This window comes from Quercus lobata, chromosome 1, assembly GCF_001633185.2.
Source record: "Quercus lobata isolate SW786 chromosome 1, ValleyOak3.0 Primary Assembly, whole genome shotgun sequence".
NCBI classification, from domain to species: domain Eukaryota; kingdom Viridiplantae; phylum Streptophyta; class Magnoliopsida; order Fagales; family Fagaceae; genus Quercus; species Quercus lobata.
In genome coordinates, this window is record NC_044904.1 from 13,424,267 (window position 1) to 13,440,022 (window position 15,756).

At 34.5% G+C, this 15,756-nt stretch overlaps 2 protein-coding genes across 2 annotated transcripts; both read left to right on the plus strand.

The window, feature by feature from the left end:
* Window positions 1-2,236: 2,236 nt before the first annotated feature.
* Window positions 2,237-2,878, plus strand: LOC115995328. The gene has a single exon (XM_031119847.1). The coding sequence runs from the start codon at window positions 2,237-2,239 to the stop codon at window positions 2,876-2,878; it is 642 nt and encodes a 213-aa protein (XP_030975707.1).
* Window positions 2,879-3,394: 516 nt separating this feature from the next.
* Window positions 3,395-10,655, plus strand: LOC115979910 (tRNA dimethylallyltransferase 2-like). The gene is given in 11 exon segments (XM_031102008.1): window positions 3,395-3,660; window positions 3,763-3,842; window positions 5,414-5,482; window positions 5,745-5,817; window positions 5,892-6,013; window positions 7,240-7,314; window positions 8,504-8,926; window positions 9,674-9,749; window positions 9,847-10,010; window positions 10,279-10,368; window positions 10,370-10,655. Coding segments are annotated over 11 exon segments (1,494 nt in total). The 5' UTR covers window positions 3,395-3,416; the 3' UTR covers window positions 10,448-10,655.
* Window positions 10,656-15,756: the final 5,101 nt, after the last annotated feature.

Below are 15,756 nucleotides of genomic sequence, written 5' to 3' on the forward strand. Positions count from 1 at the left end.
ATCCTTCAGGTTTTGATGAGATCTTGAATGGCATTCACCCGGCTATATCAGAGGAGGATGCTGGGTTGATTGGTTGTGACTTCCATGCCAATGAAGTTAGGTTGGCTCTTGATCAGATGACTCCTCTTACTGCCCCTGGACCTAATGGTGTGTCCCTAATTTTTTATAAGTCTTTTTGGCATATTGTGGGTGGAGATGTAACGTCAGTGGTGCTTAATGCCCTTAATACTAGTGTGGTCCCAGAGTCACTAAATTCCACTTTTATTGCCCTAATTCCAAAAGTTAAACACCCAAAAAGAGTTGCTGATTTTCGCCCCATTAGTTTGTGTAATGTGGTCTATAAGTTGATCTCTAAGGTTTTGGTGAACCGGTTGAAAAAGTTTCTAGCCAGTGCTATTCCGGAATCTCAAAGTGCATTTTTATCGGGGAGGCTTATCTCAGATAATGTACTTGTGGCCTTTGAAGCTCTGCATTACCTTAAAAGGAAAACAAATGGGAAAGTGGGCTAGATGGCACTGAAGCTTGATATGAGTAAAGTCTATGATAGGGTTGAATGGGAGTCTCTGGAATGAGCAATGAGGCATCTTGGGCTTAGAGAACGACTGGAAAGGCTTATTATGTCTTGTATTACTTCGGTTTCCTATTCTGTTCTTCTCAATGGGCAACCTGTTGGTAATATCAAACCTAGTTGTGGTCTTCGTTAAGGTAATCCTCTGTCGCCTTACCTTTTCCTTATGTGTGCCATGGGATTACAAAGTTTGTTGAATAAAGCAGAAATGGAGGGGCAAGTTCAGGGAGTGGCTATATGTAGAAATGGACCAAAAGTCTCACATTTATTTTTTGCAGATGATAGTGTGTTATTTTGTAGTGCTAAAGAAGAAGAGTGCCAAAAGATTCTTGATATCCTAGCAATCTATGAGAGGGGTTCTGGCCAGAAAATTAACCGTGAGAAAACTAATATATTTTTTAGCTCTAACATCCCTCATGAGGTTCAAGCCCGGATTCAACAGGTGTTGGGTGTCCCTGCTATTCGCCACTTTGAAAAATATTTGGGTTTGCCAGCATTGGTGGGTAGAGCAAAAAAATAGAGTTTCATCTACATTAAAGAAAGGGTGTGGAAAAAGCTTCAAGGGTGGAAGAAAAACTTTTGTCTTAAGCAGGTAGGAAAGTGCTGATTAAGGTAGTAATACAGGCGATTCCGACTTATACCATGAGTTGCTTTAAACTCCCTAAGGGGCTTGATAGAGAATTGGAGGGCATGATTCGCAAATTTTGGTGGGGTTATAGAGGAGAGCATCGGAAAACTCATTGGGTAAAATGGGAGCGATTATGTGAAGCTAAAGAAGTGGGTGGCATGGGGTTCGAAGAAATTGAAAAATTTAATGATGCTTTATTGGCTAAACAAGTGTGGAGATTGATTAATAATTTTGAATCCCTTTGTCATCGAGTGTTTAAGGCTCGATTTTTTCCGGATTGCTCCATATTAGATGCCAAAGAGTCCAAGTCAGGATCCTATGCATGGAAGAGTATTATTGGGGCAAGAGATGTGATACGTAAAGGGATGGTTTGGCACATTGGGACAGGAGAGGCTGTACGAATTAAGGAGGATAGGTGGCTGCCTGGACATGCAAATTGTTCAGTCATTTCACCCCTTCCTTCGCTGGTTCTTGATGTGAAAGTTAGTACCTTGATAGATCAAGACACCGTTGCTGGGAAAACAGAGGCTATGCAGCAACTGTTTCTGCCTCATGAAGCTGAAATTATTCTGGGTATTCCTTTGAGCATTCGACGCCCCGTTGATCGCATTATTTGGGCGCACACGCCGTCTGGTACGTTCACTACTTGTAGTGCATATAAACTATTGGTTTCCTGTGATGCATCTTCTAGTGCAGGTGGTTCTAATCCTGAAGCCCAGAAAAAATTTTGGAAGGGCATTTGGCAGCTTCGGGTCCCAAACAAAATTAGGCACTTTGTGTGGAGAATTTGTAACAATGCTCTGCCAACAATGGTGAACCTTCATCGGCGTCAGATTGTACCTAGTGTGTGCTGTCCACTGTGTAATGTTCTTCCTAAAGACTCTCTTCATGCAGTTTGGTATTGTGAAGCCATTTCAGGTGCCTAGTCTACGTTGGATTGGTTTCACCAAACTGCACCACCACATCCCACTTCCTTCACTGAGCCACTTTCCAGTTTTCTGTGCAACAAAGAGGAGTTTAGAGCAGAGATTTTCGTGATCATGGTGTGGCTTCTGTGGAATAGGCGTAATGCAGTCCAGTTTGGTCACCTACCTCTTCCAGTGGCTAGTATTTGCAGTTCTGCAGGTAGTTATTTGCAGGAGTTTCTTCAAGCCCAGAACGACGTGCCTGAATCACCCCATCCTCCTCCCATGCAGCAGTGGCGACCTCCGGATCCTCAGTGTTTCAAAGTAAATTTCGATGCTGCTTTGTTTCGTCGCTCAAACTTGACAGGCATTGGGATCATTGCTCGTAATCATGATGGTGAAGCTGTGGGTGCTCTGTCCTCGCCCATCCTAATGGCCCAGTCCGTGGCAGATATAGAAGCCTTAGCATGCTTGAAGGCTGTTCAGTTTGCATTGGAAATTGGCCTCACTCGAGTTGTGTTTGAAGGAGATTCTGCAGTCATCATCAATGCTCTTCTTCACGGTGCGGGTGAACTAGCCAGTTTTGGAAACATCTTGGATGATATTCATTTACATTCCTCTGTTTTTCAGTTTGTGGAATTTGTTCATGTTAGTCGTAATTGTAATTCAGTGGTTGATGCTCTCGCTAAGAAAGCTAAGTCAAACGTTGGGGATCAGATTTGGCTGCATGATTTGCCATCTGATATTGCCCCTTTAGTTTTGCAAGATGTTCACTAGTTTTGTTTTGATGAATAAAGTTTCCCAGGTCTCTGATCTGGCTTCTCAAAAAAAAAAAAAAAAAACAAGACTAAACTCTTTTTTTTCATGAAATTCTAAGCCCAACCCAATTACATTAAACCCCACAAAACACAAGGAAAATATGCATGTAATTACAAAGAAATTGACACGGAATAAAACCAACGCACAACATTAAAAAAATGAAAGCTCAACACTAGTAAACAATAACAAGCATAATCGGCTATATCCATAGATATGTGTTTGGTATCAATTTATTTGATTTATTTATATATATTTTTTTTGGATCGAAAGTAGGCTAAAGCATACTTGTAGACGGAAAAACTGGACACAACCGGACACGAATTCATATTAGAAGCCAGAAGGCCCAAAACCCAGGGAAAACCCATAGTAATACTATGTATAGCTTAGGCCCACTAACAAAATATAGGTCCAGAACCCATGGAGAGCCCATGGTAACACTATATATAGCCTAGGCCCACGAATAGAGCGCGCAATACAGAGAGAGAGAGAGAGAGAGATGGACAGTGCTGTTGAAACAGAGACACAGGGTGAGGCAGAGGGAGCTCCAAACCCTAGCAATGGCAATGAGGAAGAGAAGGCAAAGGTGGTGGTGATAATGGGTCCCACAGGCTCAGGGAAGTCAAGGCTAGCCATTGATTTAGCCACCCACTTCCCCATTGAGATCATCAACGCTGATTCTATGCAGGTCTACCATGGCCTTGATGTCCTCACCAACAAGGTCTCCCTCAATGAGCAAAAGGGTCTGTCTCTTTTTTCTCACTCTCTTTCATTTTTTTTTTATTACACCATGTGTGTGTGTGTGTTTGAAAGGAAATTATGAATTTTTTACATTACAATTGTAGGGGTGCCACATCATCTTTTGGGGACCATAAGCCCAAACCTGGAATTCACTGCTAAGGATTTCAGGGATTCTGTTATTCCTGTAAGTTAGTTACCCACTTTGTTGTCTTGTTTGTGTTTTTAAATTTGCATTTTGAAGCTTTTAGTCAAATACAAATAGAAATGGTGTCATAAACTAGTGTTATATGCTTCCTTGCTATGGATTTTTAGCCTTTTGTGTTTGCTTGTTCCTATTATATCTTCTGACCCAAATAAAGAAAAGTTATACATTTGGAAAACCCATGTTGGTGGTGTATGATATTTGTGACTTTCCTTTATTGGTAGCTTATAATCATGAGTAAGCTCTCGTTGTGTTAATATTGGGTATCAATCTGTACTGTTATTGCAGTTTTTGGGATTTGGGATTTGATTCATTTGAATTGATATTCAATGCAATATTTTCTTTAATCATTGTATTGAAGGAAGAGTTTTTATGAAAGTATGCATTTTCAACATTTTTTGAGACATGCGATTATGATGAATGAAATATTGCAATCCTACCGAATGTTTTTAATACCTTGGTGCTGATTCATATGTTTTCTATCTTGCTAAGCCTATATGCGGATTCACAGTTTTATTTTATTTTTCTGTTCTCTGTTGAGTCTCAATCCCCTTTGAGAATTCTGTTCTACGTCAACTTTCAATTCTACCCAATCAATTATGGGAGGCTTGTTCTTTCTAAGATGGAGGTTCTTGATATTTCAATGCCTTGGTATCTAAAAAAGAACAAGTCTTCCCTTTTATTGAAAATTTTCCAATGCCTTGGTATTGATTTCTGGGTTTCCCATCCTACTTGTGCTAATTCCAAGCAAGCTTAGGTACTAATTTCTAGGTTTATTTATTTTTGGTTGATAGCGGTGTGCATGGGTTGGGGTATTTTTCAACCCAACCGGACCACATTGGGTTGAAAAATCTCCAACCTAATAAAAAATTGAGTTTCCACTCAATTATTTAAGCACATTTTTCAAAAAATTTATTATAATTTAATTAATTGAGCCTAATATTTCAATTTTATAAAAAAGTAAGTCTCAAAATATCTCAAAGTAACAAATTCTCAAAATCCTGGGTTGGAGTGGGTTACTTGGGTTGAAAAATTTTCCAACCTGATCCTAACAAACCCAAGCTTTTGAAAAAATTTACAACACAACCTAACTCATCAACCTACAAAAAACTAACCCAAGGCATTGGGTCAGGTTGGTAGGTTGAATGCACGCTTCTATTTGTTGATTCTCAATCCCTTTCTAGATTTTTTTTCTCTACATCATGATAGGCATTGAATGGATTTGGCCCTTTTTTTTTTGTCGGTTCTTTTGTCATATATTTTAATTCCTACAAAAAAGTGCTGTGTTGTGCTCCAGAAGCCTGTTTCTGTTGACATTTTGTCTTCCTTTGAGCCCTTCCTCGTGTATTGATACTATTGATTATCTTTTTTCTCTCTTTATAAACTTATATTTTATTCTTGTTCATTGCTTTATAGTTTTTGTGGTGACTTGGGTTTTTCTTTTATTAAATATGATCAATAATGATCTGAATGTGGTGATTAAGACATTGTATTACCATTACATATTGCCCTTTGATGTAATTCTGAATTTGACTTGGCATTTGGATTTTCAGCTTATCAATGACATATTGCTTCGCAACTGCATGCCGGTCATTGTTGGGGGTACAAATTACTATATCCAGGTAGGAGATTGTTTCATTCTTGCCTTTCATGGTAAAGAAGATAAAACTTTGTACTGGAAATAATTAGTGTCAATTTATTTAACTTGCACTATGTCTGTAAATTTTTATATGAAGCAAATGATCTTCATTAATCTATTAAACTCAAGAGATTTCTCTTCCAATTTTCATGTTACAAGCTTACAAACTATCACAGCATCCTTATTTTATCCTAATTTCTCTCTCTCTTGTTTTTGTTGGGGGGGTTGTTATTGACTGTATCCAGGCTCTTGTAAGTGCATTCCTCTTGGATGATTCAGCAGAAGATATGGATGAAGGCTGTTTAAGTGGCCCTCTTGGTAATTAGCTATTCTATAGCTTTTAAATTCTACACTTGCCTTAAATACATCTGACATTCGTTATAATTTAACAGGAGATGAACAGACAGATAAAGAGCTGGATTTTGGGAGAGACGGTTCTGACTATAGTTATGACCATCTTAAGGACATTGATCCAGTTGCAGCAAACAGAATCCATCCAAATAACCATAGAAAAGTAAGGGTGCCAGCTTATTATGTATTCTTTCCTTGCAATATATAAGCAAGGGTGCACTTATAATATACTTCTGTTGTGTACTTGTGTTGTTGGCTGTAGTTGATGTTGTTGCCATTTCTAACAACTCCTTTCTTCCTTGACTCTTTATGAATTCAAATTTTATAGTGAATAACAGAAATAACTCAGGAATTAAAAACACACCTTACTAGTTCTGTAATACTTATAAGTAAGAATTGGTTTGTAGCTGTTGGCTGTAAACTGGGCATCTTGCCTCTTCAAAATTAAGGCATGGCCAAGGCCAGGCCTAGTAGCTTGAGAGTTCTGTCTTGATCAACTACGTCATGCTAGCCCCAAGTTGGAGTCTGCTAAGGATTTGCATATCACTCTTTCTGGGTTATGTACTTTGCATTTGAACATATTTGCATATATACTTTTGTTAGGAATTGATGTGTGAAAATTATGCATCTTTTCTGGCTATAGTGTTATTTGTTTATCATTCTCACTTTGCATCATTGTCTTTGGTTTATACATGCATTGGCCTCTCTGATTGTACGAAGTACTTCACTGGTGCTGATAATTTTAATTATGTTATGGTATTAATTATTATTATTAATATTATGCCTTTTGGGTGAGTCCATCCATCAACAGTTTGTTAGTTTGAGGAAGTTATTTTTGAAATCTGAAATCAGGAAACAAAAAAAGGAAAGAGTTATTGACATGACATGGAAGTAGAGATGTATGTAACTTATTCTTCAGAAGTATTTGTTATTATGATTGTCTTTTGAAGCCTTCTATTTTATGTGGTTGCTGAGAAAGTGAAACATTTTTAATGTCACCCAACTCTTGTCCCCCCACCCCCCCAAACTAGAACTTCTCTTTTCCCTTCAAAATCTTGACTGTTGATGTAAGGTTGCAACAGTTTTTTTTAATTGTTATTACTTATTAGGATTGCATTTTGTAAAGCAGTGGCTTGATGTTGATTATTATCCTATTGTATATAGCTTCTGCATTCAGATAAATATATGCTTATCTGCAATTCTCCTCACCAGTAATAATAATTGATGCCAAAACTTACAACATACATTTGTGTGCAATCCTTCCAAGAGAATGACGTGACTGCTTTTTTCTTTTTCTTTTTTTCCCCTTAAAGATCTTTAATTCATTTATGACAAATCTGTCTAATGACAATGTTTGGATGACTTCAGTTTTGGTTGTATCTCTTGCAGATTAGTCAATATCTCAATCTTTACTCCCGTTCTGGTGTGCCCCCAAGCAAACTTTTTCAGGAAAAGACAGCCAAGGTTTGTAATTAATATTTATTTGGTCATAATTGTCTCACATTAAAGAACTTTGACTTCTTTAGCCCTTTTTTGGATGCTGTTGTGGTTCTGGAACAGGCTTTATATTTTGCAACAGAGAGCAGCTATTTCTTGTACTTCTTATATTTTTTATTTTTTATTTGGGTTCTTCCTTGATCTTTAGTTTTGATGCCCATTAGCTCTGGCTGTGACAGTGCTTTGGGTCCTATATTTTGTACACAGCTGGTCCCAAGCCTAGAGGAGGGAGGATTGCGGTAGGATAATAGAGGAAAATTTAGTCACTGGTAATGAATCAATTCTTTACAAATTGATAGAGTGAAAAAAGATAGATGGATGCCTGAAATAACATGGTTAGAACCAGAAGTAAAGGAGATGAATAACTTAAATAGGAAGGTGGCAGAGATTATATTTTTAGACAAGGATAGAATAGCAGAAAATAATATATGTGGCTTCCCCTAGTTAGTATATGAGGTTAATTGGAATTTAAGGCTTAATTGAGTTAGGTTTTGGTGCCCTTGAGAGTTAAGACATCTCTATGTAATGATGTATCAAGTTTTTTCTCTGCTTTTGTCTATGAGCTAATTGTGGGTCAGGTTGTGTATCGGCCAGCTCTCAAGACTCATAGAAGCTGGAGCCTTTTTGCACTGTGTATGCTGATTGTTATTACACTTGCTGCTATGCACCAAGTATTTCCTTAGCTTTGTATGTTTGGAAACAACTTATTTAGCTTTTTGCTGAAAATGTGTTAAAGTATGGTTACACTTTGAAAAAGTGAGAAAAATTAAGAAAAAGTGAGAAAAATTAAGAAAAAGTGAGGTTTTAAAAAGCTGTACATAAAAGCTAAAAAGCAAAAAGTTAGCTTATAGGCTAGTCCCAAACACACGGTCTAATGGATACTAAGATAGTATGAAAATGCCAATGAGTGTTGAAATGCAATATATAACAAGATGCTTATGCTTTTTAGTTATCGTTTACTTATTGTTTATGTGGAATTTATGTTTCCAGATTTATAAAAGTTTATTCTACTTTCGAATTTTGCAGTTTGATTAGTTCCAGTAGCCACAGGATCTCTCCCCCCCCGCCCCTCTTCACTTTCCTCATAAGGAGATTTGAAATGGATATAGCGTACACGTGTTTATTTTATGTTATAATGTTACATGTGGCAGGGCAGAATTGGGGTCAAGTCAATAATTTTAGATACAATTGCTGTTTTATATGCGTGGATGCTTCTCTCCCTGTACTGGACCAATATGTGGAACAAAGAGTTGATTGCATGATAGAAGCTGGATTACTTAATGAAGTCTTTGACATTTACAATCCAAATGCAGATTACACTAGAGGCCTGCGACAAGCCATCGGTGTTCGGGAGTTTGAAAATTTTCTGAAAGATTATTTTTTAGAAGGTAGATGTGATGAAGAAAGTGATTCCACTGAAGGGTCTTTGTCCCTGAGATCTATAAACAAGGGTAATAAGATGTTGAAAGAGAATATTCAGGTAATCTTGGATACCATTGGTGACAACCAACCTAGAATTCTGCTAAAAGAAGCCATTGACAGAATGAAATTGAACACCCGAAGACTTGTTCGTCGTCAAGTAAGTATATTTTGTAACAGTTTCATAAATTCATAGACTTGCACACCCCTCGCCCCACCAAAAAAAGGAAAAGAAAAAAGAGAGAGAATAAAAAGTAGATTTGCACTTACTAAGTTTTATAACATGTGACACTTCCATTCCAAAATTGGTCATAACATATTCTGGTATTATATAGATCATGAGGTATTGACATTTATAGCAATCAAGTCCTGGATTACTGATTAAACTCTTTGATTGTTCCTAAATACAACAGCAACAATAAGGTTTTACTTTCCGTTACTTTCTTAACTGACATATCATTTTTTACTACTTTTATTAATGTTATTTTTTGTCTTCCTCTACTTTGTTTTGTTCTTTCAATTTAAATCAACTCACTCTTTCTTATTTATAAAGGTGTTGATTGTGGTGTTTTGCCCAGTTGTAATTGTTCTTCAGATTTTTGAAAGTTCTCTCTTAGGATTTTAGCAGTTGTAAATTAACATTCTCATCCTTAATATATGAGTACATGTTTTGGACAAGAAATTTGAGTTTCAAGTTTTTTATCTCCAAAACTACTCATCAAATCTATATCTGTAGATCCCTGTGGAAACTTTGTTAAGACCATTTATTTATTAGTAGTTACCAAAGAAAAGAAGAAGAAGAAGAACTGATGGGCTGCATAAGTGCCTGTCCTGAATTTATTTGCATGTAATTAATATCAGTTATACGATGGTGAAGCCTTTTGTAATACAATTTGTTTTTGTTCAGAAAAGGGGGATAAATCGGCTGCAAACATTGTTTGGGTGGAACATACATTATGTTGATGCAACAGAATCCATATCATGTATGTCTTTTATTCTCCTTTTTGGTTTATTCTGCCCCATATACTGAATCAATTTTAACTGAATCAAGCTTAATGTGCTCAACTTCTCATATTCTAGGCAAATCAGATGACTCATGGGCTTTGCAAGTAGTTGAACCTGCAGAAAAAATTATTAGATCTTTCCTTAATGAGAATGCCAGCTCAATGCCTGATTTGGAGGCTCCAAATAACATGGGACCGAAATTAATCCAGAGGGACTTATGGACTCAATATATATGTCAGGTCAGCATTTTGTGAGACAAAGATTATGATTTTAGATGGAATATAATGGTGGAGAAGAATACTTGTGGTCGATCCCAATTAGTTAGTTAAAGATCCACAGCTAAGCCGACTCCAAAAGTTTTGGGACAGGCTTTGGTGGTGATGGTATTGTCAGCGTTATGTGAGACTGTGTCTAGGATATTGTTCCCGTTTCCTCCTCTTTAGCCTTCTTATTTTATATACTGTGTTTCTTGTGGCTTTAGTATGCTAATGAATTTTCCATTTGCAGGCTTGTGGGGATAGGGTACTTAGAGGGGTACATGAGTGGGAACAACACAAACAAGGCCGTGGGCATCGAAAACGTATTTCCCGGCTGAGGAAAGTCTCAAGGATTTTACTTACTGGAGCAGCAACAACAACAACAACAACATCAACATCAACATCCTGACTGTAGCTAGATACATTCAATATTTATCTTGGTTGTTGGAGACCGGAAGTATCCAATTTCTCTTAATCTGCTTGTCCATTTGTGGTTGAAAAAGAATTCACCTCCATGTGTAAGGTTTGAAATTGGTATTTATAATCATAGATATAAAGCCAAAGGTTGATCCGTGATTTGTTGAATCATGTTGGAATATTGGTTAGGTATGATATGATATTTGCAGATATCGATGGTTTGTTATGAAATAAAAAGGGGATTTGAACTTTCTCAAAAAAAAAGAAAAGAAAAGGGGATTTGAAAAAAGGGAATAAAGTATTAAACCATAAGATACCCTGAATCGTACCGTTTTATTTGAATCTTTTTAGATTTTTAATGTTCAAAAAAGTGTTTTGACTAAATAATTATGTTTTTTTTTTTTTTTCTTTTCAATATTTTAATTTTATTAAAGGATTGCCCACTAACCTTTTTTGAATCCCATAAAATGGGAGTTTAGTGTAGTGGACACGATCCTATCTTTATTTAAAGGGTTTTAAATGATTTGATTAGAAGCCAAGGAAATGAAAAGAGGAAGTAGGACCTACAATAATATTGGTAGAAGCACTAAAAGTGCATGCTAATTACCAAAAAAAAAGAAAAGAAAAAAAAGAATTTGAAGTATCGTTTTGGATATTATAGAATGATGATATAGGAGTACATGTGATTGACTGTAATTAATTTGGTGAGAATCTATAGTCAATTCTAAAAAAAATTTGAGGTTTGTTTGTAACTAATTAGGTGAGAATGTATATTCAAATCTAAAATTTTGAGGTTTAAATGTTGCAGCGTTTCTTCTTGTTAAGGTTTTTATGTATTTTATTTTGAAATGTGGGGAGAATAGTTTAAAATATTCTCAAAGAAAATTATGAACTCTATATTTTAAGCAAGGGTTATATTTTCTAGGATATTTAAGAGAATACAAGTTTTTTTTTTAGAAATAATTATGTGGTGATTGTTTTTGGATAATTTAATTTTTATAACAATTAACAAGTGAGGGCTTCTCTCATTACTCATTAGTAGATCAAAAATAATATTTGCAAATTACAAGGCTTATTTAGAACATATGGCAGCTTGGAGACTTTGGACGTCTCACCTAGGAAGCGTGACCTTGAAATAGTTTCCTCTCCAATTTAGTTGGATCAAAATAAATTTTGATGTGACAATTAGGCCCATGCCACCATTATTGCAGTTGTTGGGAGAAATGAATTTGGAGATATTTTATTTGCTTACTCAAATTTGTTCCCTCCCTCTCATCTAACTTTTGAAGAAATGCAAGCTGCACTTCAAGCCATCAAAGTAGCAGTCTTCCACAAGTATTCTTATGTTCTTTTTAAAGGAGATTACAAAGGAGTTATCTATACTTTGCAGAACATTCATTCGTCTCCTTCATGGTTCATTGTTTCTTATCTCCTAGACGTCAAAGTTTTATTAAGTTCTCTCATCTGTTGGGATTCTCTTTATTATTTTCTGGTAATTGGGATGGACCCATTTCTATTTCTTCTCTTTTTTCTGAGGTTTTTTTTCTTCACTTTCTTTATTCTCTATCTATATAATTATCCTTATTCATAAATTAAAAAAAAAAAAAAAAAAACCTAGACTCTTGAAATCTATATTGTGATTTGATAGAACCATTGTTCTCTTCTAATAATATAAAACAGATAAGTATGGTATTATTGGCAAATAGTATCTTAGTTGGTGTCCTAACTCCAACCACATATGTTGTTGATGATGATGTAGTATATGACACCTAGTTTTCATTTGAATATGTGAAAAATTAGCATATCGGAGTCCATTTGCCTCCACATACTTTTTGAGTTGTGTGATTAATTCTACTTTTAATCCTGTAGATGATATTTTTTAGTAGAAGTACTTGTTTGAATTTGCGGAACACTCTAGTCACTAGCACATTATTATAGGGTCAATCTTGTCCTTAGCTGCCTGTACGTTTTGTAGGCAACAATCAAAGTATATGGGTGTTTTTTTTTTCCCCACTTTTTTAACTAAAAGATATTCTCAAATATATATACATATATTGAGAATCGAAGTAAACATGTATACGAAAAAAAAAAAAAAAGAGTGTAAATAACTAAATATGTATGTAGTTATGTACGTTTTGATACTATAATCCGGTTCCAAAAAAAAAAAAAAAAAAGATTCCATCCGTAATTATTCATTCCACAATTTGAATATTTCTTGAGACAAGCCAGCTAAATTTCTCAATCAAATTAAATTAAGAACTTTGTTTTCAGAAAGTAAATTAACATAATATCAAATTATGAATAAAGTGAATTCTTTGTTGGTGTACGTTTGGATAAAGACAAAAAATTTTCTTTTTTTGTCTCAGATTTAAAAAAAAAAAAATCAATTTTAATTTTTTCAAAAAATAAACTAACTTTTAATTTTTATCACACATTAAACATAAATATTACCAAAAATTATATATTTTGACAAACACATAAACCACCGAAAGCTGAGGTACCCAAAGTCCTAAACAGACAACTAATCACATGTTATTCATATTTAATCTCAGTCTATGAAGGATATAATTATAGTTTTAACGGTGGAAAATATTATTACTTGAATCGAACCAACCTCATGCTATGCTATCATTTCAAGGCTTGGAACTAAAAATCTATCCTGCATGAAAATTTTAACCAATGGTGGGGACAGGTGAACTTTTTCATTTTGTTTTGTTTTGTCACTGTGATTGCGGTGCTTTGGATCTCATTTATGTTCTAGATCTAGTTTATCTTTTGGTCTTTATTGCATCTGATTTGATATATAAATACTCTGTTTCATTTTGTGTGTTTTATTTGAGTTTTATTAATTGTGGGTTTGGTTCATTTTCCAGCCAATTTCTCTTTGTTGGAGTGTGTTTGGATGGAGAGAAAATGAAGGAAAATAATAGACTTTTGAGGTTTTATTTTTTTTTTAAATCTGTTCTTTTGGCTTAAAAAATCATCGGTTCAATTTTTTGTTTCGATGTGGTTTTTTCTATTATTAAATGCTGAGATGACATTTTTTTATGTTAATTAAAACCTTTTAACATTATTTTATAAGTCAACTAGTCTTCAAGTATGTCAACCATGCATATGATTAGTTATGTAGGTATTTTCTATTAATAGATAGGCGATAAAAACTAAATTGACTACAAAATAAGAATTACATGAAACAAAATTAATTATAATTATAAAATATAATAAGGACCAAAATAATTTTTGGCTATAGTTTTGTTTATATATGGATCTGTTTGGATAGAACTTATTTTGCTGAAATTGAAAACTAAAAACACTGTAGCAAAATAATTTTTAAATATGTGAATAGTACTGTGGGACTCATTTTTAATGAAAAAATAGATAAAAAATGAAATTTATGGGTCTGTAAACAATGCACAGATACACGATTTACAAAAAACTGATAAAAAGTTGCGACTACTCATGTACCATACATGAACAGTATTACTTGTCGGGGAAAAAAGACGTGAAAAAAAAAAAAAAAAAAAGAAAAAGAAAAGAAGGAGAAAATGTAAGGGTCCGTTTGGTATATGTGTTTAAAAACTGAAAATTGTTGTTGAAAAATATTTATGGAAATACGTGTGGGTGAAAAAGTGCATTGAAATGCGTGAAATGTTGTTTAAAAACTGAAAATGGTTGTTTAAAAACACAAACCAAACACCCCCTAAGAAACTTAAACTCAACAAACACAACGTGGATCCAAACTGAGCCATAGCCACGTATATATAAAATTTATAGCCACATACTTCCCCGTGATAAATGCAATGGAATTGTTTAACTCTGACCTATGACTTGACACAACTCAATAAGAAAATATATATTTTACCAAAGTACACTTTTTCATGTGATTATCGGAATGGAACCAACAATCAACCTTATCACCGACATAATTGGTGGCCCTAGTATATGCTACTAGTAGTATCTGAGGCCTACGGCCTTTAGTCAGAATGATGCTGAAAATCTTGAGTCATGTTACTACTTTTTTATACTTTATTAAAGTGAGGTTTTAGCTTAGAAGTGGTTAAAGACTATTATAGTTACGTAAAAAAAAAAAAATCAGGTTGGTCGTACTTTTAACTAATTTTTTCTAAAAATAGAATTATAATGAAATTTTTTTTTTTTTTTTGTATTGCCTTTTGATCTAGTGCTGGTTAATATATTGAAACTTAATATTAGTTCTTCCGAACTTAAAAAAAAAAATTATAACGAAAACCCTAAATGTTTTGGAGTGCCACTCCATTCACGTTTTGTCCAAACCATTCCATTCTGAAATTCTCAATTATATATTTCTTATTATTGTGCCCTAGACCCTACCTAATAGGTCACTTTGTCGTGGCTTGGGCTAAACTGGTCTCTGACACCAAGACCATAAAAACATGTGGGTTTTGATTGGCACAACTCACACTGAAAACGATCAGCGCATGAATATATAGAATGGAGTGACCTTGACTTCCTGATTTGTCTTAAAGAGAGTTTTCTATTTCCAACAGTGTGTTGGTTTCTCATTTTTGTGGTCTACAATAGGGGGAAAAAAAACCCACAGATAAATGGGGATACACAAACCATAGACTATAGGCATGGTGTAAAAATAAAAAAAGTTTGGCAAGAATGAATAAGAATATATTAATTAATAAAGTCTCTTATACTCGAACAAAAAATTAATTGTCTTAATCTAATAATTAGAACAATTATCATGAAATAAATATTATAAGTTAAAATTATATCATATGTGTCACGACCCAAATTCATGGAAAATGAATTTAGATGGGATATTACAGTATGAGTAGGAGACATATGGATAAACTTGGCTGTATGATTTATCTAAAAGTGAGTCTTCTATTTCCAACATAGTGCATTGTTTTCTCATTTTTGTGGTCCACAATATGGGGAAAAAAAAACCCAAATAAATGGGGATACATAAACCATAGACTGTAAGCGTTTTGTAAAATAAAGTTTGGCAAGAATGAGTAAGAACATATTAATTAATAAAGTCTCTCTACTTGAACAAAAAATTAGTTGTGTTTTAATATGATAATAAGAGCAATCATTATGAAATAAACGTTATGAATTGAAATCATATCGTATGAATATAAATATCTGAACATATGGATAAAGTTGGCTGTATAAGTGAGGACTTCAAATGTCAAATATATTAATTTGATTCTCATTGATTATATTCAAAGTATATGATACTTTTCTTCAGCCGGAAATGTTGGCACTAAGAAAAAGAGGAAATCGAGAACTTGGCAGTGATATATATATCTTTTTTGAGTTT